This window comes from Halichoerus grypus, chromosome 5 (genome assembly GCF_964656455.1).
Source record: "Halichoerus grypus chromosome 5, mHalGry1.hap1.1, whole genome shotgun sequence".
In the NCBI taxonomy this organism is placed as follows: Eukaryota; Metazoa; Chordata; class Mammalia; order Carnivora; family Phocidae; genus Halichoerus; species Halichoerus grypus.
Genome location: NC_135716.1, coordinates 146,808,524 through 146,834,208, shown reverse-complemented (window position 1 = coordinate 146,834,208; position 25,685 = coordinate 146,808,524). Strand labels below are relative to the sequence as shown.

Here is a 25,685-nt window from a genome sequence, read left to right as displayed (position 1 = left end):
ATGTAATTTTTATAATTAGGGAGGAAAAAACTTTTTTTAAATGATGAGCAACATAATCCACCTGAACCAGTCTTGGCCAGATGAAGCTCTTAAGCTCTCAAGGCTCAAATGCCAACTTGTAGGAGAGTCCTATGTAAGCAGCCATTGGCTTTCTCCATCATCCAACCCCGGTATCATCACACCACCATACACTGTATAAGATGATCACTGCATTTAATACATTGCACTCTATTACTTACCTGTCTCCCTACAACAGACCTGGGAGTTTCATTTTTAAATGGTTGAAAAACCAATCTAAAAAATAGTACCTTGTGATATTAAAATTCAATATAATTCACCTTTCAGTGTAGTTTTATTGAAACACACTCATACTCAGTTGTATACTTATTGTATATGGCTGTTTTTATGATACAATGTGCTACAGTTAATAAGCTGCAACAGAGACCTTATGGCCTACAAAGCCTAAAATATTTACTATTTGACCCTTTGATGACCCATGTTCTAGAGTGACAGTTCAAATGTTAACCCCTCTAGGAAGCCTTCTCAAAACTACCTTCTCTCAACAGTTAGTCCTTTTCTCCTCTGGAGTTCCAAAGCATTCTGTCATCATTCTGCAACTGCCAACTCTTTTCATCCCATAATCATGTTTACTCGTCTGTACTTTTCACCAAACTATTACTTTCTCAAGGGCAAAGACTGTATCTAATTCATCTCTGAAAATCACAAATGCTGGCAAGTTAGGTACCCACCATTTGTTTAATGAAATCAATGGAAGAATGAAAAGAAGCTTAAAGTGATATCTGCCTTGAAATACAGAATGAAGCACTACAGTTATAGAAGTTGTCGTAACTACTTTAGGTTAGACCAAATATCTAGTCTCTTACTAAGCACTATTAAAGTACTATTTTGGTCAAAGGCATAATAGCGATACTCGTGTATCTAAACATTACATTATGTAAATTACATGAATAACATTAAGTTACATTAAGTGAAAAAGATTCCAGCAGACTTTCGTCTTCTAAAAGATTTTATTAGATGAAATAATCTAGTAATGTCTTTCACTTCCACTAAAACCAAAGCTTCCCAAGGACAGAAACCAGTGGATTTATCTGTGACCCCTGGCCCCAGGATAGACTAACAAAAAGTAGGCACAGTACTCAAAAAATCGTTTGTGGTATGAACAAAGGGACAGTGCAGATGCAGAACTGGGCCATCTTCAGTTCTGGTTCCTAATTGTTTTAAAACAATTCATCCAATCTGCTCTCCCACAATTCAGATGGGGGAGATCAACAGTGTGTGATACCCCAAGTAGAACCCAATCTAAACAAACCATGTCCACCTGAGCACTGTCCCCTGGATAAATTTGCCAAGATCCTCCAAGCCAGTTCTCCATTTTTTTCCAGTCTCAATTTATGCTGTAAACTCAAGGCCTGGTATAAAGGAAAGCGTGAGTAAATCAGTCACAACAGCTCTAGTACCACACACCAAAATGCTCTGCAGACCCTGAGATTACCCTATCAAGAAAAACAGAGAGCAGTGGAGGTTAGATGGGGAGCCATGTCTCCCCCCGACCCCCCCCATCCACTCCCTCTGGTTAGTGCAGGCTCTGGCTCAGATACTGCAGAAACATGTTGGCCAGCTGAGGCAGGTTTTCATTGTTGGGATGCATTTTGGTGTAGGAAATAAACTGGCGACGGAGGCGACTCAGTTCTGCCATGGTCAAAGGCCGGGTAAACTGCAGGTGCTCCGTGGTGCCAGGAAGCTTAAGCAAGTCTCCAGGGACCGCGCTCTTCTGCGCTTCCATCAGTCCCGCCAACACCTGGCTCGTGACCTGATCCAACTGGTGCAGAAAGCTGCCAGACGCAAGGGGCTGGGACTGTGTAGACTGATGGGGTGGGGGAGCCTGGTTCTCAAACAAGGCAGCCCGTATTTCTGCTAGGGGCAACGGCTCCTCCAGGCCCACCAAGGTGAACAGGGGCCGATCCCAGCGGTTCCGAGAGTCGGGAGCCTCAAAGCGCAGCATTAGGGCTTCCATAAGTTCTGGAGAATAAAAGGCACTAGACACACGCTTTGCAGATTTATCTGGAGTCACAAGAGCTGGAAGATCTGGCGCCTTGGTTTCCTCCTGCTCCAGTTCCTTAGGTACGTCGGACTGGGTTCTTCCACTTACTACAAAGTCCACTGTTTGGGGTTCCCTGAGGACACTACTGCCAGCCGCCAGAGGTCTCCCTCTTTCCTCAGTGCGCGGCTTCCAACTCACACTGAGGTTCTGGCCTCGGTTGTCTGCCGCACCCGCCTCCCGAGGTCCCCCGCTCAGACCACCCGGCCGTATGCAATACACCAAGCAGAGCGGGGTGCGCGCCGCCCGCGCAAGGCAGTAGAGCTCGTAGCGGAATCCCTTGATGTAGTTAAGCGAGTCGAGAATGACCACATCGTGGCGACTCAAGCGCCGCTCCACCGCGGCTCGCAGAGCCCCGCGCAACGCCTTCTCACGGGCCGAATCGCGGTACACGGTCGCGTCCTCCGTGCCCAGCACCGCCGCGTCATCCACCACGTACACCGCACGGCCCTCGGCCGCTAGCGCCCCACGGAGCTCCTCCGCGCGCCGGCTCTTGCCGCTGTACGGCAGCCCGCAAAACACGACGAGCGGCATCCTTACAGGGCGCGGCCATGTGCATCCGCGTAGCGTCAACTTCCGGGGTGTCGACGTCACGGACGCAAACCGGAAAGGCAAACTGCACTTCCTGTCCTCTTGACTCTTAAAGGACCTACTGTTGCTATGGAAACACGAGTTCTACTCCAACTAAATCTAGGACCTGTTGTCTCAGAAAGGTGATGGAAACTAGAATGACATCAGTTATTTATGTCAAATAGGCATCAAAAGAATGTGATCTCCCTGTGGCCAAAGACTATGCCCAACCATTTATAATGGGGCCTTAATGAGCATTAAACATTGCAAAAACAATCAGCACTATATTTAGCATACAGAAAGACCATTCATAAATGCTAGTTCCCCTTCATACCTTACACCCAGTGACTCTCAGTAACTGTTTACTCAATAGCCATTTCAATCAGTAAACGTCTCCACGACTGGGAATTCTTAAATGAACATCAGTTCCCCCGTAGGAGGTTAAGGGTCTGAATGGGAAAAATCAAGTACCTACAAGCTGAGTAAGATAATACTATAATGGATAGAGTAGGTTGGGATGTAAAAGTAGAGGAGAAAAACAAACTGCCCCCAAAAATCACTAAGACTTTATCTAGGAATAGGAACTTGAAAACTAACAAATTTTTCTCCTGGGTAAGGTTGCCTGGTAAAATACAGGATGCCTAGTTAAATTTGAACTTCAGATAAGCAACAAAAAAATGTTTTTAATATGTCTCAGATATTGAATAGGACATATTTAAAATTACTTCTTGTTTACCTGAAATTCAAATTTAACTGGGCATCCTTATTTTTGTTAAATCTGGCAACCCTATTCTACAGAATGTGTGAGACTCAAAGCCATGAAGCTGTAGGATCCGTTCTAGCAAAAACAAGCACAATATAGTTGGCCCTTGAAAAACATGGGTTTGGGGGTGCCTGGGTGGCTCAGTTGGTTAAGCGACTGCCTTCGGCTCAGGTCATGATCCTGGAGTCCCAGGATCGAGTCCCACATCGGGCTCCCGGCTCGGCAGGAAGCCTGCTTCTCCCTTTCCCACTCCCCCTGCTTGTGTTCCCTCTCTCGCTGTCTCTCTCTCTGTCAAATAAATAAATAAAATCTTAAAAAAAAAAAAAAAAAAAAAAAGAAAAACATGGGTTTGGATTGCACAGGTACACTTGTAATGCAGCTTTTTTTTTTTTTTTTACAGCACAGTACAATAAATGTATTTTCTTTTCCTTATGATTTTCTTAACATTTTCTTTTCTCTACCATACTTTGTTGTAAGAATAGAGTATGTAATATATATAACATACAAAATATGTGTTAATTGACTGTTTATGTTATCGGTTGGCTACCAGTCAACAGATTACTGGTAGTTAAGTTTTTGGGGACTCAAAAGTTATATGCAGATTTTGACTAAGCGGGTGGTCAGCACCCCTAACCCCCCAGCATTGTTCAGAAGTCAACTGTAATTTTGTAGTTGCAGAAGTGTGTTTCTGTGCAAGTATGTGTGTATAAAAAGTAGATGCACATATATTGGGTCTTTGTGTCTCTCCAATACAGTATAGTAGAGAATATTCAAGTATTGGCTCTGTCACTTACTGTGTAATCTATTGACAAGTTATTTAATCATCGTGTGTCTCAATTTCCTCTCTCATAAAATAATAACAACAGTTCTTATTTCACAGGCTGAACCAACCTCATAGGTTATAAGGATTAAATAAATTAATGCATGTAAAGCACTTAGATCAGTGCTTTAGCCTTCCCTCCCCTGCTCTGCCTTTTCTTCCTCCTTTATCAGTTATTTGCATCAGTGCATACACTAAAACTAATTGAAAGTTAAGACTGTTCAACTTGAGGGGCGCCTGGGTGGCTCAGTCGTTGGGCGTCTGCCTTCGGCTTGGGTCGTGGTCCCAGGGTCCTGGGATCGAGCCCCGTGTTAGGCTCCCTGCTCCGTGGGAAGTCTGCTTCTCCCTCTCCCACTCCCCCTGCTTGTGTTCCCTCTCTCGCTGTCTCTCTCTCTGTCAAATAAATAAATAAAATCTTAAAAAAAAAAAAAAGAAAGACTATTCAACTTGAGACTGTTAGGCAGTATGGTTTACTGAATGCAGGCTCTGAAGTGCAGGCTCTGAAGCCAGAATGCCTGGGGGTTTGAATCTTGGCTCCACCACTTACTAGCTGTGTGATCTGAAGCAAGTTACTTAACTGCTCTGTGTCTTAGTTTTCTCATCTCTAAAATGAAGGTAACAGCAGTACCCACCTCAAAAGAGCTGTTGTGAGAATTAAATGAGTTAATTCACATAATTCAGTGTCTGGTGCATAATAAGCATTTAGTAGTAGTAGGAATAGTAGTATTGTTATCATCAGGCAACTACTCAGTTCTGGCTCTGTTTTGGCATATCCCTTCACCTGAAATTATGTTAAGGTGATGACTGGAAAATGTTTCACCAGCATAAATAACCTATTGAATGTATTTTTCTTAAAAGTAATTTCTAGGGGCGCCTGGGTGGCTCAGTCGGTTAAGCGACTGCCTTCGGCTCAGGTCATGATCCCAGGGTCCTGGGATCGAGTCCCGCATTGGGCTCCCTGCTCAGCGGGGAGCCTGCTTCTCCCTCTCCCACTCCCCCTGCTTGTGTTCCCTCTCTCGCTGTGTCTCTCTCTGTCAAATAAATAAATAAAATCTTTAAAAAAAAAAAAAAAAAGTAATTTCTAGGCCCAACATGGGGTTGAACTCTCGACACTGAGATCAAGAGTTGTATGCTCTACCTGACTGAGCCAGCCAGGTGCCCCTTCCACCATAAATAAACCAAAACCATATCTTGTACCTGGCAGCTGCTTCCTTCTTCCCATCTTCTAGTGTCCTCCAATGAATGTGATCTCCAAAACCTGGAAGGAAAGAGCCTTATAAACATTTACCCGTGAACAAAGGGCAAAGACCCAAAAAAGAAACATGGCATGGTCACAAGATACGCATAAAAAAGCTTTTGTCTGTCAAAAGCATGGTGTTCAAGTCCCAGCTGCACCACTTTCTAGGTGTATGGGACCATGAACAATCCCACATCAAGCCTCAGTTTTCTTTCATCCTATAAGATAGAGATAACACCACCTAATTCATAGTTTTTAAGGAGATTAAATAATGGCTGTGAATTGCTTTGTAAACTAACACTGAGTATGCAAATAATACTATAAGAATGAATGAGAATTTTCCATACAGTAAACACAAAGTAGGTCATACAAATCATTACTAGTTGGAGACAATTCAGCAACATAGGTTTAGGGTCAGAAATACATGGGTATGTGACTCTACTTCCTATGAAATGTGTGAATGTAGTAAATTCTCTAAGTCCAGATAATAATATCTACCTTCAAGCATTGGTGTAAAGATTAAATGAGATAATGTATTTAAAGCTACTCTTATTATTCCCCTCACTTCTGCCAGAGTGATCTTTTAAAATCACATCTCTGCTGGGTAAAAACTTTTCAGAGGCTTCCCAATTACCTAAAAAGAACGGTCAAAATCTGGTAGCAGGATTTACAAAGTCTTTCAGAATATGACATCTGCCCATCTCCTCAGGCTCACTTTCCAGGCTTTTTCTAAAATCCTATATACAAAACTACTTTCATTTCCTTAAACTGGCTGCCTCCTTGGTCTTTTCCTCCACCCTCACTTCCTATTCATTCCTAGAGGGCATCTTTACTTCTGGTAAATCTTCCCTGACTCCCGGGGCGTCTGGGTGGCTCGGTTAAGCATCCAGCTTCAGCTCAGGTCATGATCCCAGGTCTTGGGATTGAGCCCAGCATCAGGCTCTCTGCTCAGCCCGGAGTCAGCTTCTCCCTCTGACCCTCCCCCTGCTCACGGGAGCGTGCGTGTGCACGCTCTCTCTCTCTCCCTCTTAAATAAATAAATAAAATATTAAAAAAGAAATCTTCTCTGACTCCCAAAGCACCACCTTCTTGCCCCATCACAGCACTTCCCAGGCTGAACTGTAAATGTTTATGTGCCTGTCTCCCTCACTCTAAAGGGCTGAGACCTTCCCTAAGGGCTGAGACCATATCTCTTTTATTCCTTCCAGTTTCCCCAGCATTGAGCACTACACATGGCCATAGTAAGTGCTCCATTATATTTATTGAGTAAATGAATCTTATTTAGGTCATATCATGTAAATGACTTAATTTTATATCTGGAAAATGTTGAGTGATCATAATAATGCTGTCATTTATTGGTCACCTTATATGTTCTCATGTTAAATACATGTTATCTCACTTAAATTTGGCCTGAACAATAACTCTTTCTTTTTTTTTTTTTTTAATTTGTCAGAGAGAGAGAGACAGAGAGAGAGTAAGCACAAGTAGGGGGAGCGGCAGGCAGAGGGAAAAGCAGGCTCCCTGCTGAGCAAGGAGCCCAGTGCGGACTCGATCCCAGGACCCTGGGATCATGACCTGAGCGGAAGGCAGACGCTTAACTGACTGAGCCACCCAGGCGTCCCACAATAACCCTTTGTATATTCCCCTATACTGTTTTCTCATCAGTAAAACAGGTATAATAATATCTACATCTCATAAGATTGTTACTGAATATTACGTAAGAAACACTATATATGGGGCACCTGGGTGGCTCAGATGGTTAAGTGTCTGCCTTCAGCTAGGGTCATGATCTCCAGGTCCTGGGATCAAGCCCGCATCTGGCTCCCTGCTCAGCGGGGAGCCTGCTTCCCTTCTCTCTCTGCCTCTCCCCCTGCTTGTACTCTCTGTCTCTCTCTCTCTCTCAAATGAATAAATAAAATCTTAAAAAAAAATGCTGTATATATTATCTTAGCACACTGCTCAGCATTTTATAAATGATCAGTACATAGCAGCTTTGTTATTCTTTACGGCTTGAGACTTCCTGAGGCTCAGAGAAGTCACACAACCTGTACCAGGTCCCATAGCTGGTAAATGCCCACGCTGGGATTTAAACTTCAATTTTATGACTTCTCAGTTATTATACTATCTTTCAGGCCTTTCTTTCCTTGAAATAAATTCAAATTTCCATCATTGTTACTGCAGGGGAATAAAGAGATCATCCAGATTAGCAAAGGGAGGCAGTGTCCAAACTAATCATCATCACTTTTCATTCCCAACAGCAGTGAGTTGCTAGCCAAGAGAAAATGTGTCATTTGCCTAGGGCCCAAAGTCCAATCCTGATGAGTCAGTGATTAAGTGAGAGTGAAACTGGGAGAACTGGAAGGTGCCTAATGTGACTGATCATTCTACCTGTCAATACCTAAACTCAGGAAACTGAATCCTGCTTTGGTGGGATGCCCAACTAGACAGTCTGGAGGGATATCCACCTACAAAACAATAAAATCCCAGATAAAATGGACTTTCAAAATGTACTCACTGGGTTCACAGTGATAAACACAAACACAAAATAAACTGAAACCAGATGAGGAATAGTGAGCAACAAGCAAAAGGGAAGACTGACCTCAAAGAAATATCCATTACAATAGAGCAAAATGGAGGAGATAAATCTGAGACTCATATTAAACCAACTCAAAAAAGACTAAAGTGGTAATACCCTTAGGTTTCCAGATGAATCAAATGCCAAACCTTTCTAGAGGAAAGTACTCCCCTCTTCAGGGCTCCAGAATAGCCAAAGATGAACAATAATTATGAGTTCACAATCCTAGATCCCCAAACATGTACGAAAACAAGCCACCACAAGCAAGAATCAGCAGAAGCAACAAATAGATTTAGACCCTAAGGACTTCAGATATTAGAATGATCAGCCATAGGATACAAAATAACTATGTATGAATATTTGAAGAAATAACACAGGGGATCACAAAAATGGGAATGCAACACAGGAAATAAACAGGCAAATCTATAAAGGCACCAAATAGACCTTTTAGAAATTAAACATACAGGAGTGCCTGGCTGGTTCAGTCGGTAGAGCATCTGACCCTTGGTCTCGGGGTAGTGAGTTCAAGCTCCACATTGGGCATGGAGCCTACATAAAAAAATTTGTTGGGGCTCCTGGGTGGCTCAGTCGGTTAAGTGTCTGACTCTTGATTTCAGCTCAGGTCATGATCTCAGGGTTGTGAGATCAAGCTCCGCGCTGGGTGTAGAGCCTGCCTGGGATTCTCTCTCCCTCCCTCTCCCTCTGCCCCTCCCCACCTCCCTCTCTCTCTCTCTCTGTCTCAAAAAAAAAAAAAAATTGTTGAAATACAAAATCAATGGACATTCAGTGATAAAAAGAAATGAGCTATTAAGCCACAAAAAGACACAGAGCAAACTCAAATGCATATTGCTAAGTGAACAATGCCAACCTGAAAAGGCTACATAATATATGATTCCAACTATATGACATTCTGAAAAAGGCAAAAATATGAAGACTGTAAAAAGATCAGTGGTTGCCAGGGGTTCACAAGGGAGGGAGGGATGAGTAGGTGGAACATAGAATTTTTATAGCAGTGAAACTATTCTGTATGATTCTGTAATGGCAGATATATGTTATTATGGACTAAATTGTGTCTACCCCACCGAATTGGTATGTTGAAGTCCTAAACCACAGTAACTCAGAATATGATTGTATCTGGAGACAGGGTCTTTAAAGAGGTAATTAAATTGAAATGAGGTCATTAGTGTAGGCCCTAATCCATTATAACTGGTGTCCTTCTTTTTTTTTTTTTAAGATTTTATTTATTTGACAGAGAGAGACACAGTGAGAGAGGGAACACAAGCAGGGGGAGTGGGAGAGGGAGAAGCAGGCTTCCCACAGAGCAGGGAGCCCGACGTGGGGCTCGATCCCAGGACCCTGGGATCATGACCTGAGCCGAAGGCAGATGCTTAACTGACTGAGCCACCCAGGCGCCCCTAGAGTGAGTTTTGGAAAGAAACATTAAGACTTTAGGGGTGCCTGGGTGGCTCAGTCGGTTAAGCCTCTGTCTTTGGCTCAGGTCATGATCTCAGGGTCCTGGAATCGAACCTGTGTGGAGCCCGTGTTGGGCTCCATGCTCAGCAGGGAGTCTGCTTCTCCCTCTGCCCCTCCCACCCCCTGCTTGTGTGAGCACGCTCTCTCTCTCAAATAAATAAATAAAATCTTAAAAAAAAAAAAAGAAACATTAAGAGTTTGGATTTGGATATGTTCATTTTGAGGTGCTTACCAGACACCCAAGTAGAGATGCTGAATAAGCAACTGAATGTCTGAGGCTGAAATTCAAGGGAGAGTTATCAGAATATGGATGTTATTTAAAGCCTGAGACTGAATAAGATCACCAAGAGAGTGAGGGTACATGAAGAAAGAGTCCAAGAGCCCTGGAGCACTCCCAGGTCAGGTTCAAGAAGAACTGACAAAGACAAGAGAAGGAACTGCCAGTGAGATCAGCAGAAAACCAGCAGTGCACGGAGTCCCGGAATCCAAGTGTTTCCAAGACATTTCAAGAAGGAAGGATGATCAACTGACTCCAATGCTCCTATAAAATCAGAAATGACCACAACATTTAACAACTGGAGAACAATGCTGACCTTGAGAAGACCAGTTTCAATTAGAAGAGTGGGATGAAAGTGTTATTTAGAGCAAAATCAAGGTAACCGAGGGGAAGAATTAGAGGAGTACCTACAACTCCTGCACAGAATTTTGCTGTATGAGGGACAATTGCTAGAGGGAGCAGTGAGTTGAGGAAGAGTTTTTAATTCAATATGGAGGAAAGTATAGGGATGTTGGAAGTTGATAGAAATGATATAATAAAGGTAGGACAATTGATGATATAGGACAAGAAGGAACAGTCAAAAATATCCTGAGTAGGTGAAAGGAAATGGGAGTGAGTACCCAAATAGAGGGATTGGCCTTTGCTAGGAGCACAGACAGGGGAGGAAAAATATATGGACACTGGTGTTAGAAGGTGGGTAGATGTAGTGATGACAATTTTTGAAAGTCCTCTTCCAATTGCTTCTGTTTTCTGTTAAATAGGAAGTATGGTCACCAGCTGAGAGCAAAGATTGTACAGGAAGTATTGTGAAATACTTCCCAAGACAAAGGGAAATATGAAATAGTCACCTAGGAGAAAAGAACCAGAGAAACTAAAAGAATAAATAAAGGGCACATTTCAGGAAGAAAATGATTCCAGAAGAAAACCTAGATACAAGGAACAGTGAGCAAATAAACTGGTAAAGATGTAGATAAATCTAAATAATATCTGTGCAAAGAATGCTAATACTCAATTTGTAGTGTTAAAAGAAAAGACAAAACTAAAGCACTGAATACTTGCTTATAAGTAAAGAGGAGGTGACTAAAGTTGAAATTCTTAAGACCCTCTTACCATTGGAGGCTTAAGATATTAATGTTAGATTTTGTAAGTATGCAAGTAAAATTTCAAAAGTAACCACCAAAAGAATAGAACTAGAGTGCCAACTTCCAAACTAATAATGGAGATAAAACAAAAAAGAACAATAAAATACTCAACCCCTAAAGTAAGGGGAGAAAAAAGCACAGAAAAAACAGTAGCAATGCAGACCGGATGAGAGGAATAAGACCAGCTCTGTCAGGGCGCCTAGGTGGCTCAGTCGGTTAAGTGTCCAACTCTTGATTTTGGTTCAGGAAATGATCTCGGGGTCATGTGATGGAGCCCCATCAGGCTGTACACTCAGCGCAAAGTCGACTTGTCCCTCTCCCTCTGCTCCTCCCCCCAGCTCTCTCATGTGCTTTCTCTCGCTCTCTCTCAAATAAATAAATAAATAAATAAATAAATAAATAGGGGTGCCTGGGTGGCTCAGTCATTGGGCATCTGCCTTCAGCTCAGGTCATGATCGCAAGGTCCTGGGATCGAGCCCCATATTGGGCTCCCTGCTCGGCGGGAAGCCTGCTTCTCCCTCTCCCACTCCCCCTGCTTGTGTTCCCTCTCTCCGTGTCTCTCTCTGTCAAATAAATAAAATCTTAATAAATAAATAAATAAATAAATAAATAAATAAATAAAATCTTTTTTAAAAAGACCAGTTCTGGGCGCCTGGGTGGCTCAGTCGTTGGGCGTCTGCCTTCGGCTCAGGTCATGATCCCAGGATCCTGGGATCGAGTCCCACATCAGGCACCCTGCTCAGCGGGAGGCCTGCTTCTCCCTCCCCCACTCCCCCTGCTTATGTTCCCTCTCGCTGTGTCTCTCTCTGTCAAATAAATAAATAAAATCTTTAAAAAAAAAAAAAAAAAAAAGACCAGTTCTGTCAATAATCACCATAAAAATGAGTGGACTAAACTTGTCAGTTAAAGTTAAAAGAAATTGTCAGATTTTAGGTTTTTTTTAAAAAAAACTACCCCATAACATTTAGAAGAGTATCTAAAACAAGGACTTGAAAAAGTTCAAAGTAAGTTGATTAAAACTATATATTGGGCAAATGTCACCCAAAAGAAAGTCAGAGAAGCTAGATTAATATCAGGTAAAATTAAATTTCTCCATAAACCTGAGCTACTAAGAAGCCAGCTGACAGGGGTGCCTGGGTGGCTCAGTGGTTAAGCGTCTGCCTTCGGCTCAGGTCATGATCTTCGAGTCCCAGGATTGAGGCCCGCATGGCTCCCTGCTTGGCAGGAAGCCTGCTTCTCCCTCTCCCACCTTCCCTCTCTCGCTGTCTCTCTCTCTGTCAAATAAATAAATAAAATCTTAAAAAAAAAAAAAAAAAGAAGCTAGCTGACAGAGCTAAAAGTCATAGGGGGTTATTATTAAGAAAGACCCTGTTCAAGCACCATTCAATAGAACTTTCTGCAATGATGAAAATATTCTATATCTACACTGTTCAAGATGGTAGCTACTAGCCACAAGTGGCTATTGAATACCTGAAATGTGGCTGATGCAACTGAAGAGATGAATTTACAATTTTAATTAATTTAAAACTTAAAGGTATGTGCTATGGTGAGCGCTGTGAATTGTGTAAGACTGTTGAATCACAGACCTGTACCTCTGAAACAAATAATACATTATATGTTAAAAAGAAGAAGAAGAAGAAGAAGAAGATAGCAGGAAGAATGAAGGGGGGGAAATTGGAGGGGGAGACAAACCATGAGAGACTATGGACTCTGAGAAACAAACTGAGGGTTCTAGAGGGGAGGGGGGTAGGGGGATGGGTTAGCCCGGTGATGGGTATTAAAGAGGGCATGTACTGTATGGAGCACTGGGTGTTATATGCAAACAATCAATCATGGAACATTACATCAAAAACTAATGATGTAATGTATGGTGATTAACATAACGTAATAAAAAAATAAATTAAAAAAAAAAACAAAAAAACTTAAAGGTGACATGAGGCCAGTGCTACTGTATTAGGATAGCACAAACTTAGAGATTAGTGCAATCCTCTCATATTAGGAAGACCTAGAAAAAAGAAGAGGCTACCCAAAACCACAAAGTAAGCCACAACCAGAATTTAGGTCTCCTGATTCCTAATTAACATGTTTTCTCAGTGCTCCAACATGTGCATAACTGTCCTACTGCATTATCCCTAAGAATAAGCCTAGAGGTATAGTTTGAAACAATTCACCTGGCAAGGGCAGTGCAGTTCCGTCAGGGGAAAAGACACCTGAAAATCAGCACAACAGGCCCCTCCCCCAGAAAATCAGCGAGAACATCCAGTTAGGACCAAGTTTACCAATCACACAGAACTGCAAAACTCCAGCACTAAGGGAAAATAGTATATAGAATTCATGTTTTTTTTCCCATGATTCTTTGGTCTTTTAATTTTTTTGTTCTCTTTCCTTTTTCGACCAATATCTTATTTTATCAACCTTTAAAAAAATCTTTGTTAATTTTCATTTTTACAGTTATTCTATCCTCTCATTGTATTTCATTTTATTTTTGTATATATAGAAGTTTTCCTTTCTTTACAATTTTGGGATGTAGTTTCTTCCAACAAACAGACCAAAATACACTCAAGATACAGTGTATTGCTCTGTTCTGTTCACCTGTCTGTTTATATTCCTTCTTTCGTCTTTTAATTTTCATTTTTACAGTTACATTCTATCCTTTCATTATATTTAATTTTATGTTTATACATATGTAAGTTTTTCTTTCTTCAATTTTAGGATCTAGTTTTCTAACAAACAGACCAAAATACATACAGGATCTAGTGTATTGCTCTGTTCTGTTCACCTGTCTGATTATATTCTCTCTTTTTTTTTTTTCATTTTGGGTCTCTTCTGATTTGTTTAGTGTATATTTCTCTAGGGTCATTGTTGCCATTTTAGTATTTTGTTCTCTTGTTCATCTATTCTCTGGACAGAATGACAAGGTGGAAAAACTTACCTCAAAAAAGAGAACAAGAGGCAGTACTGACTGCCAGGGACCTAATCAGTGTGGACATTAGTAAGATGTTGGAACTAGAGGTCAGAATGACGATTATAAAGATACTAGCTGGGCTTGAAAAAAGCTTAGAAGACACTAGAGAATCCTTTTCAGGAGAAATAAAAACTAAAATCAAATCAAGTCAAAATCAAAAAGGCTTTTAATGAGATGCAATTAAAAATGAAAGCTCTAATTGCTAGGATATATGAGGCAGAAGAGAGAATTAGTGATATAGAAGACAAAATGATGGAAAATAAAGAAGCTGAGAGAAAGAGAGATAAACAACTACCTGATCACAAGGACAGAATTCGCGAGATAAGTGATACCATAAAGCTAAACAATATTAGAATAATTGGGATCCTAAAAGAAGAGGAAAGACAGAGGGGGGCAGAAGGTATACTTGAGCAAATTATAACAGAGAACTTCCCTCATCTGGGGAAGGAAACCAGGCATTCAAGTCCAGGAGGCACAGAGAACCCCCTCAAAATCAATAAAAATAGGTCAACACCCTGACATATAATAGTGAAATTTGCAAATCTCAGAGACAAAGAGAAAATCCTGAAAGCAGCTCGGGACAAGAGGTCCCACAAGGGTAGAAACATTCAACTGGCAGTAGACCATCCACAGAGACCTAGCAGGCCAGAAAGGATTGGCATGATATATTCAGGGTGCTAAATGAGAAAATATGCAGCCAAGAATATTTTATCCAGTAAGGATGTCATTCAAAATAGAAGGAGAGGTAAAAAACTTCCAGGACAAACAGAAATTAACAGAATCTGTGATCACTAAACCAGCCCTGCAAGAAATATTAAAAGGGATCCTTTAAGTGAAGAAAGAGCCCAAAAGTAACATAGACCAGAAAGGAACAGGGACAATACACAGAAGCAGTGACTTTACAGGTAATACAATGGCACTAAATTCATATCTTTCAATAGTTACTCTGAATGTAAAATGGGCTAAATGCCCCAATCAAAAGACACAGGGTATCAGATTGGATAAAAAAGCAGGACCCATTGATATGCTGTATGCAAGAGACTCATTTTAGACCCATAGATACGTCCAGATTTAAAGTGAGGGGGTGGAAAACCATTTATTATGCTAATGGACCTCAAAAGAAAGCTGGGGTAGCAATCCTCATATCAGACAAACTAGATTTTAAACCAAAAACTGTAATAGGAGATGTAGAGGGCACTATATCATACTTAAAGGGTCTATCCAACAAGAAGATCTAACAATTTTAAATATTTATGCCCTCAACATGGGAGCAACCAATCATATAAACCAATTAATTACCAAAGTAAAGAAACACATTGATAATAATACATTAATAGTAGGGTGCTTCAACACCCCACTCACAGCAATGGACAAATCATCTGAGCAGAAGATCAACAAGGAAACAAGGGCTTTGAATGATACACTGGACCAGATGGACTTCACAGATGTATTCAGAACATTCCATCCTAAAACAACAGAATACTCATTCTTCTCAAGTGCACATGAAACTTTCTCCAGAATAGATCACATCCTGGGTCACAAACCATGTCTCAACCGATACCAAAAGACTGATATTATTCCCTGCATATTTTCAGACCATAATGCTTTGAAACTTGAACTCAACCACAAGAGGAAATTTGGAAGGAACTCAAACACTTGGAGGTTAAAGAGCATCCTGCTAAAAGAATGAATGGCTCAACGAGGAAATTAAAGAATTTTAAAAATTCATGGAAACTAATGAGAATGAAAATGCATTGGTTCAAAACCTCTGGGATACAGCAAAGGTGGTGCTAAGAGGGAAGTACATTGCAATACAAGCCTCTCTCAAAAAATTATAAAAATCCCAGATACACAAGCTAACTTTACACCTGAAGGACCTGGAGAAGAACAGCAAATAAAGCCTAAACCCAGCAGGAGAAGAGAAATAATAAATATTAGAGCAGAAATCAATGAAATAGAAACCAAAAGAACAGTAGAACAGATTAACAAAACTAGGAGCTGGTTCTTTGAAAGAATTAATAAGGTCGATAAACCCCTGGCCAAACTTAGAAAAAGAAAAGAGAAAGGACCCAAATAAATAAAATCATGAATGAAAGAGGAGAGATCACAACCAACACCAAAGAAATACAATCAATTAGAAGAACATATTATGAGCAACTATATGCCAACAAATTAGGCAATCTGAAAGAAATGTAAACTACAAAGTGAACCAGGAAGAAAGAGAAAACCTGAACAGACCCATAACCAGCAAGAAAATTGAAGCAGTAATCAAAAATCTCCCAACAAACAAGAGTCCAGAGCCAGATGGCTTCCCAAGGGAATTCTACCAAACATTTAAAGAAGGGGGTGCCTGGGTGGCTCAGTCGTTGGGCATCTGCCTTCGGCTCAGGTCGTGATCCCAGGGTTCTGAGATTGAGCCCCGCATTGGGCTCCCTGCTCCGTGGGAAGCCTGCTTCTCCCTCTCCCGCTCGCCCTGCTTGTGTTCCCTCTCTCGCTGTGTCTCTCTCTGTCAAATAAATAAATAAAATCTTAAAAAAAAATTTAAAGAAGAATTAATACCTATTCTTCTGAAGCTGTTTCAAAAAACAGAAATGGAAGGAAAACTTCCAAACTCTATGAGGCCAGCATTACCGTGATCCCAAAACCAGACAAAGACCCCACCAAAAAGGAGAATTACAGACCAATATCCCTGATGAACAGGGATACAAAAATTCTCACCAAGATACCAGCTAATAGGATCCAATGGTACATTTTCTTTAAAGATTTTATTTATTTATTTGACAGAGAGAGAAAGAGAGAGAGCATAAGCAGGGGGAGCGGGAGAGGAAGAAGCAGGCTCCCCTCTGAGCAGGGAGCCCGATGCGGGGCTCGATCCCAGGACCCTGGGATCATGACCTGAGCCAAAGGCAGACACTTAACCACCTAAGCCACCCAGGCACCCTAGGATCCAACAGTACATTAAAAGGATTATTCACCACGGCCAAATGGGATTTATTCATGGGCTGCAAGGGGGGTTTAACTTCCGCAAATCAATCAATGTGATACACGACATAAATAAAATAAAGGACAAGAACCATATGATCCTCTCAATAGATGCAGAAAAAGCATTTGATAAAGTACAGCATGCTTTCTTAATTAAAACTCTTCACAGAGTAGGGATAGAGGGAACGTACCTCAATATCATAAAAGCCATATATGAAAAGCCCACAGTGAATATCATTCTCAATGGGGAAAAACTGAGAACTTTTCCCCTAAGGTCAGGAACATGGCAGGGATGTCCACTCTCATCACAGTTGTTCAACATAGTACTAGAAGTCCTACCCTCAGCACTCAGAAACAAAGAAATAAAAGGCATCTGAATTGGCAAAGAAGCCAAACTCTCACTCTTTGTAGATGACATGATACTCTGTGGAAAACCCAAAAGACTCCACCCCAAAATTGCTAGAACTCATACACGAATTCAGCAAAGTGGCAGGATACAAAATCAATGCACAGAAATCAGTTGCATTTCTATACACTAACAATGAGACAGAAGAAAGAGAAATTAAGAAATTGACCCCATTTACAATGGCACCAAAAACCATAAGACACCTAGGAATAAACCTAACCAAAGAGGCAAAGGATCTGTACTCAGAAAACTAGAGAACACTCATGAAAGAAATGGAGGAAGACACAAAGAAATGTTAAAATGTTCCATGTTCATGGATTGGAAGAACAAATATTGTGAAAATGTCTATGCTACCTAGAGCAATCTACACATTCAATGCAATCCCTATCAAAATACCATCAACTTTTTCCACAGAGCTGGAACAAATAATCCTAAAATTTGTAGGAACCAGAAAAGACCCCAAATAGCCAAAGGAATGTTGAAAAAGAAAACCAAAGCTGGTGGCATTACACTTTCCAGACTTCAAGCTCTATTACAAAGCTGTCATCATCAAGACAGTATGGTACTGGCACAAAAACAGACACATAGATCAGTGGAACAGAATAGAGAACCCAGAAACGGACCCTCAACTCTGTGGCCAACTAATCTTCGACAAAGCAGGAAAGAATATTCAATGGAAAAAAGACAGTCTCGGGGCACCTGGGAGGCTCAGTCAGTTAAGCAGCTGCCTTCGGCTCAGGTCATGATCCTGGGGTCCTGGGATCGAGCCCTGCATCGGGCTCCCTGCTCAGTGGAGAGCCTGCTTCTCCCTCTCCCTCTGCCTGCCACTCTGCCTACTTGTGCTCTCTCTCTATCTCTCTGTCAAGTAAATAAATAAAATCTTTAAAAAAAAAAAAAAGAAAAAAGTCTCTTCAACAAATGATATTGGGAAAACTGGACAGCCACATGCAGAAGAATGAAACTGGACCATTTCCTTATACCATACACAAAAATAGACTCAAAATGGATGAAAGACCTAAATGTGAGACAGCAATCCATCAAAATCCTTGAAGACAACACAGGCAGCAACTTCTTTGACCTTGGCCGCAGCAACTTCCTGCTAGACACATCTCCATAGGCAAGGGAAGCAAGGGCAAAAATGAACTATTGGGACTTCATCAAGATAAAAAGCTTTTGCACAGCAAAGGAAACAGTCAATAAACCAAAAGACAACCAACAGAATGGGAGAAGATATTTGCAAATGACATATCAGATAAAGGGCTAGTATCCAAAATCTATAAAGAATTTATCAAACTAAACACCCAAAGAACAAATAATCCCATCAAGAAATGGGCAGAAGACATGAACAGACATTTCTCCAAAGAAGACATCCAAATGGCCAACAGACACATGAAAAAGTGCTCAACAACCCTCGGCATCAGGGAAATACAAATCAAATACAAATCAAAACCACAATGAGATACCACCTCACACCGGTCAGAATGGCTAAAATTAACAACTCAGGAAACCAGATGTTGGCAATGCAGAGAAAGGGGAACCCTCTTACACTGTTGGTGGGAATGCAAGCTGGTGCAGCCACTCTGAAAAACAGTATGGAGGTTCCTCAAAAATTAAAAAAATAGAGCTACCCTACGACCCAGCAATTGCACTACTGGGTATTTACAGTATATAGTGGTATATACTATATATATATATATATATACTGGGTATATACAAATATAGTGATCCGAAGGGGCACATGCACCCCAATGTTTATAGCAGCAATGTCCACAATAGGCAAATTATGGAAAGAGCCCAGATGTCCATCGATAGATGAATGGATAAAGAAGATGTGGTGTGTACACACACACACACACACACACGAATACTACTCAGCCATCAAAAAGAATGAAATCTTGCCATTTGCAATGACGTGGATGGAACTAGAGGGCATTATGCTAAGCGAAATAAATCAATCAGAGAAAGACAATTATCATATGATCTCATTCATATGTGGAATTTAAGAAAAAAAACAGAGGATCATAGGGGAAGAGAAGAAAAAATAAAACAAGATGAGAGGGAGACAAACCATAAGACTCTTAATCATAGGAAACAAACTGAGGGTTGCTGGTTGGGAGGGGGGGAGGGGGGTGGGGTAACTGGGTGATAGACATTAAGGAAGGCACGTGATGTAATGAGCACTGTGTATTATATAAGACTGATGAATCACTGACCTCTACCTCTGAAACTAATAATACATTATATGTTAATTAATTGGATTTAAATAAAAATAATTTTTTTAAAAAGTACACTGGATTTTTCATAATAGTAGTAATCACCACATCATTTTTTGAATGCTTACTTTGTGATAATCACCATAATACAATGATAACAACAATAATATTAATAATGACTAACACTCATATGGCATTCATTATAAGCCAGGTACTGTTTTCCATGCTTTTACATGTGTTAACTTATCTTCACATAAATTTATGAGGTAGAAACTCTAATTATCCCCATTTTATTTTTTTTTAGTATTTTATTTATTTATTTATTTGACAGAGAGAGAGAGAGCATGAGCACAAGCGTCGGGGGGGGGGTGGAGAGGGAGAAGCAGGCTCCCCGCTGAGCAAGGAGCCCGATGCAGGGCTCCATCCCAGGACCCTGGGATCATGACCTGAGCTGAAGGCAGATGCTTAACCATCTGACCCACCCAGGTGCCCTAATTATCCCCATTTTACAGATATGGAAGCTAAAGTTAAAGAGCTTGCCCAGGGGCGCCCTGGTGGCTCAGTCGTTAAGCGTCTGCCTTCAGCTCAGGTCATGATCCCAGGGTCCTGGGATCGAGCCCCACATCGGGCTCCCTGCTCCGTGGAGCAAGGAGCCTGCTTCTCCGTCTCCCACTCCCCCTGCTTGTGTTCCCTCTCTCGCTGTGTCTCTCTCTGTCAAATAAATAAATAAAATCTTTAAACAGCTTGCCCAAGGTTACACTGGCATTAAATGGCAAAGCTAGGATTAGAACCTAGGTGGTAAAGTTCTAGAGTCTGTACTTTAACCACACACTACTATACTGCCTCTCTAGCAAAGGTTAAGTGAACAAATGAATGAATATGGCCTCACCAAAGCAGAATGAAACACTCAGATCTGAGGGTGCCTGGGTAGCTCAGTCGTTGGGCGTCTGCCTTCGGCCCAAGTCATGATCCCAGGGTCCTGAGATCGAGTCCCGCATCGGGCTCCCTGCTCACAGGGAGCCTGCTCCTCCCTCTTCCTCTGCCTGCCGCTCCCCCTGCTTGTGCTCTCTCTCACTATCTCTCTGTGTCAAATAAATAAAATCTTTAAAAAAAAAAAATCACCTACTTACCTGACACCACCCATGCATGCACACATGCCAACGTGGAACATCGGAAGACAGTCCAATTTCCTAGTGTCACATGTACAGCCACTTAATTTACGCCACTATCTGCAAAGTGAGCTGAAGCCTCCCACATCCAGTTGCTCTTTCCCTAAAACATTAATTTTAGAAGGGGGGAGGGGAAGGGACCGTTTCTAAACACAGAATTTACATCAGAATTCCCAAGCCCTTCATCTTAAAATTGTTTTCACGAATGTAAGTGAAAGACATCAGAAAAGTATTAGCCACCCCCTCCCAGGCTGACGAAACAAAAGGTCAAGTGTCAGAGCTGGTGGCCAAGCCTCTAAAACAAGCAACACTGTACCTGAGAGGTAGAATAACACAGTGGCTAAGAAAGGAGAGTCCAACTGCCGTGGAACTGACCTGGGTTGGAAGCCTAGTTCCATCCTCTGACTATTTTCACAAATGCAAAATATGACTAACAAAATGATCTATCCCATAGGGTTATTGTGAATATGCAGTGTGGAAGGTAAATACTTCATATGTGTCAGTGCCAAATTTTTATTCCAGAGACTTGACAAAGTCATCCATCTCTGTTTCAGGCTGGAGAGCACATGAACCATCCCCATTAACAGCTTTCTCATTTCTCCTGTGAAGTCTTCAAAGGAGTTTCTGCACTCAGAGGCAGGAATGGTGTACTGGTTAAAAGCATAGCCTCTAGGATTTGTATACCAGAGAGTCCATTTACTAGCTGTGTGACTCCCTTGCCCCATTTTAGGTTCTTCTTCTGTAAAATGAGGATGATGAGAAAAAGTATTACCCTTACTTTTAGAGGGTTATATGAGGATTAAACCAGTCAATACATGAAAAATGCACAGTACAGTGCCTGGAATATAGTGAATATACAGAAAATGTTACTCATTACAATTCTCCCCATAGGTGATATATTGCAAATTTTTAGGACACAGAGAACAACAAAATTGTAGTTGACCCTTGAACAGCATGGGTTTGAACTGCATGAATCTACTTATACATGGATTTTTTTTTTTTTTACAGTACACTACTATAAATATATTTTCTCTTCCTTACGATTTTAATTTTCTTTTCTCTAGCTTACTTTATTATATAAAAACATTATATAATACATATAACATAAAAATATGTGTTAATCGACTGTTTATGTTATTGGTAAGGCTTCTGGTCAACAGAAAGCTATCAGTAATGTTTTGGAGGAGTTATATGCTGATTGGCTATGGGGTGTGGGGGGATCAGCACCCCTAACCCTGTGTTTCTCAAGAGTCAACTGTATTTGAGAACACTATAATGTTAGAGCTGGAAGGACTCTTAGGAATTATTTCTAGTTCAACATTCTCATTCAATAGAGTCCCCAGGGAAGACCACAGCTGGCTACCTGGTCTGACCAGCATTAAAATGCAGGCCTCCTGATTCCCATCCAGTGCTCACAGCACACCACTGTACTTCCTGTTCTTCTAGTCTCTTTAGTCTTTTAGTCTCTCCTCTCTGCAAACCAACAGGCTATCTTCTGGAAACATTTGGGAAGAAATCTTAACTCATGAAGATTTTCAGGAACCCTGCTTCAGGTAGCACATTTTGGGGAGCTGGGGTAGGTGGGCTATAATTTATTTCCCAAGAATCTGTACCCAAGAGACACAAAAAACAAAAGTTTGAAAAATTATTAATTCCTTTCAGGAACACTTAAATATTCTTCCTTGGGAGGGCATAATGATAAATATTAACTAAATACTCTCTAAGTTTGTAACAGGATATGAAGTGTCTATTTTTTCACTTAATCCTCACAACACAGCCCTCCTGCCTCCAGTTGCCCTCCTACACTAGACACACAGTGTATGCAATTGCTTGCTTACTTGCCTTGACAGTCTTCAGACTATAAGCTGAAAAAAGACAGGGATCTCAGTGATCAGGTGTACCATTCATTTCTTCTTCCAACACTATTCCTGAGCATGAATGAGACCGAAATGGTCCTGGCTTACTGCAGCAGACCATACTTTCAATAATCTCTCTCACTCCACATGCTTTTCTTACAAAGTGACCTCAACATTCCTTCCATGGGGGTCCTTCCCCTTGAACATGCCCTTACAGTGGAAGTGATGCTATGTGACTTTGTAAGGCTAGATGACAAAAATGCAACACATTTCCACCTTTTTCTCTTGGGGCGGCACTCTTAGAATCCAGCTGTCATACTGTGAGGAAGCCCACATGGAGACCATGAAGAAAGACCACATGGAGAAGTAACCTGCTCAGCTGAGGCCCCAGACATGGAACCAAGGGACATACCTTTCCCACTGTGCCTTGTTTGAATTCCTGACCCACAGAATCATGAGCATAATAAAATGATTTCTTTACACCACTAAATTTTGGGGTCGTTTATTATGCAGCAATGGCAACTGGAACAACCACACATGACTTAACATCTAACAAGGAATGAAGATACTAAATAGGTGACTCCAAGGTATTACCTAACAGTAACTGGAACAGAATAAATTATTTGTTGAGGGTCCAAGGTAGTTATTATTATGCCCATTTTGCAGATGAGGAACTGAGGTTTGAGATGTTAAGCAACTTGCCCTAAGCCTCTCAGATGGTCAACAGCAGAGTAAAATAAAACTCAGATCTACACTCACACTCCTAACACCATATTCTGTCTCCCTTGGTACTTATAATTTTGTGCTAAATATACAGTAATCTGTTTAAAACGGGATTGTCAGTACTGAAAACATTCTGGCCCAGTAGAATTCACTGTGCAGTTTCATCACTGAGATGGAAACCTACATATCACCTTCTCAGAGAAGCCTTCTTTGGCTTCTAGCTCATGTAATGCTGGCTCCCTTATCCTCCCCAGCCATCCTACTCCATCAGTTTCGTTTTCTTTATGGCACTTGTCCCTAGCTGAAATTATCTTGCTTCTTAATTTGTTCTTGTTCATGTGTCCACTCTCTGTATCTCTGACTTGAATATAAACTCTGTGAGAACAGGCACCTTATTTGTCCTGTCCACTGCTATATCCCTAGTGCCTAGGGCAGTGCCTGGAATACAGTAGGTGATCAAAAATTATTTGCTGGAGTGACCACATTCAGGCACACTGAATGTCCACCCAACTCATCACCTACCAATAAATACGTAAATAGGGAGGATATAGAAAAAGAATTTAAAACAGCAGGACTGCATCAGAATCATTCCATCCAGTAAGGTCAGTACAAAAAATGGAAGAAAGGAATCCATGCTACGACTCTTCCACTTAGAAAAAGCACAAACCCTGAGTCCAAAAGATGTAGAGAAGGGGATGGAGTAGGGGGTCACACCTCCCATCCCCCATTCATAACCATTATCCACTCTACTCCTCAAAAAAATTCAGTTTCTTCAGACACACTGACTGAAACACACCAAGGACAATTGTTAGTTACCCTCTAACATCAGACCTTCTACCCTTCATCTGGCCTTTCTTTATATACCAGTCACACCTTCCTGGTAGGCAGGTCCTATTCTCCTCAAGACCTGTACAGAGGAGGCAATAACCCAGCTCTTCAGGGAAGAGGTAAGAAGGGGGATCTCAGAGCCAGGGAAAGGATCTCTGCATATGCAGCTGTCCAGAGACCCTATTTCTCCCAGAAGAGAAGGTAATTGAATGTTCCTGAAGACTTACCAAGTGCTAGGCACCTATGCTGGACTCTTAAACATGCTATCCCTAATTTAAGGGTGATTCCTCACTCCCAACCCAAGAATTTAGGGAGGCCTCCAGCACAACTTCCTCATCTCAACATTCCCCAAACCCGCTACTCCCTACCCCCAAGAAATCCTCAAAATCCAGTAGCTGTTAGGGAGGATAAAAAGAAATCTGGCGTGGCCTAAGAGATAGAACGGGAGGGAAATCGTGTTAGCACAAGAAGAGGGCTATACTGGGCTGGGCCCGGTATGAGTAAAGATTAAGATAAGAAGTTGGTCTGACCCTTTCCAAGCCCAATATGTCCAGCAGAAGAGGTGACGAGAAGCAGGAAACTGAAGCCCAGCAAACAGGTGGCCCCGAGATGAGACCGCAGCTCCATGGTGGTAGATGCACGGGGCCACTGGGCTGAGCAGACGGAGGACGGCCAGAGCCCTAGCACAAGGTCCGCGCCGTTCCCCAAGTGCGGCTCAGCCCAACCCCTCGCGTTCCCAGATTTTTTTTCCCCCCGTAACACTGGAGGAAGTGATGTTAGACGGATGTGGGTGGTGCCTCCGGGGTCCGGTTTGAGATGGAGTAAGTTTAAAGGTGCAGATCACGTAGAAGGGTGAGGGAATTGCTCTCCAGCGCGAGCTGCTTTCCTTCGATTCTGGGTGTTCAATCGGAAGACCGAGATGGAAAAGGTGGATGAGATAGCGGGGGTAGGGGGTGGGGAGAGGCCTCCGGAGAACCGTTGCTGGTTGCTTCGGCCTGCAAGCGAGCCCCTCCCCCCAAGAACCGCTGCACTTAATATTCACAACGCAAATTATTGATTGGTGAAGTAAGCGGCTCCCAACAGTGGGCGCGTTGCCATTGGCCTCCCCTTTCTTGCTCCGCAAATAAAAAAAGACTAGACAACCAGATTTCATTCTTAAGTTCCTGCCGGGGCCACGAGGAGACCTGGCAAAACTGTTCTGCAGTGCATGGTTTCGAGCCTTACAAGAATGCCCTCTTCCTGCTGGAGAAGCAACGCTGGACCTTATTTTTCCTTGCAGCAGCAGTTCTTCCACTCAGGGATGATGCAACCAATTGATGCAAGTTCCGAGAAAACCAAACTTCGGATCTCTTACTGCAAAACTGACCTAGCTCTTCAGGGAACTAGGACAAAAGTCACTGCAGGCATTTAAAGCGTAAAGCTTCTTCTGGTTAAATCTACTTGCCTTGTTGTTTTTAAACTTTGTGGGTTGAATATTTCTTTCTCAATTTTTTTTCTTTAAACAACATAACAGGTAAAAATTTCCCGTCTCCTCTCTGAGTGGAGACTAGTTGAGTCTCCATACTAA

At 41.8% G+C, this 25,685-nt stretch overlaps 2 protein-coding genes across 2 annotated transcripts in view; both read right to left on the bottom strand.

The window, feature by feature from the left end:
* Nucleotides 1-24,891, bottom strand: part of TXNDC12 (thioredoxin domain containing 12) — a 32,877-nt gene extending 7,986 nt beyond the window's left edge. The window contains exons 1-2 of the mRNA XM_078073158.1: nt 24,649-24,891; nt 5,470-5,530 (exon numbers count right to left, since the gene is read on the bottom strand). Coding sequence (XP_077929284.1) covers nt 5,470-5,530; nt 24,649-24,745 — 158 coding nt within the window. The 5' untranslated portion in view covers nt 24,746-24,891. The remainder of the gene's footprint in view (nt 1-5,469; nt 5,531-24,648) is intronic.
* Nucleotides 334-3,379, bottom strand: KTI12 (KTI12 chromatin associated homolog). Its single transcript, XM_036108402.2, has one exon. The coding sequence runs from the start codon at nt 2,651-2,653 to the stop codon at nt 1,595-1,597; it is 1,059 nt and encodes a 352-aa protein (XP_035964295.1). The 5' UTR covers nt 2,654-3,379; the 3' UTR covers nt 334-1,594.
* Nucleotides 24,892-25,685: the final 794 nt, after the last annotated feature.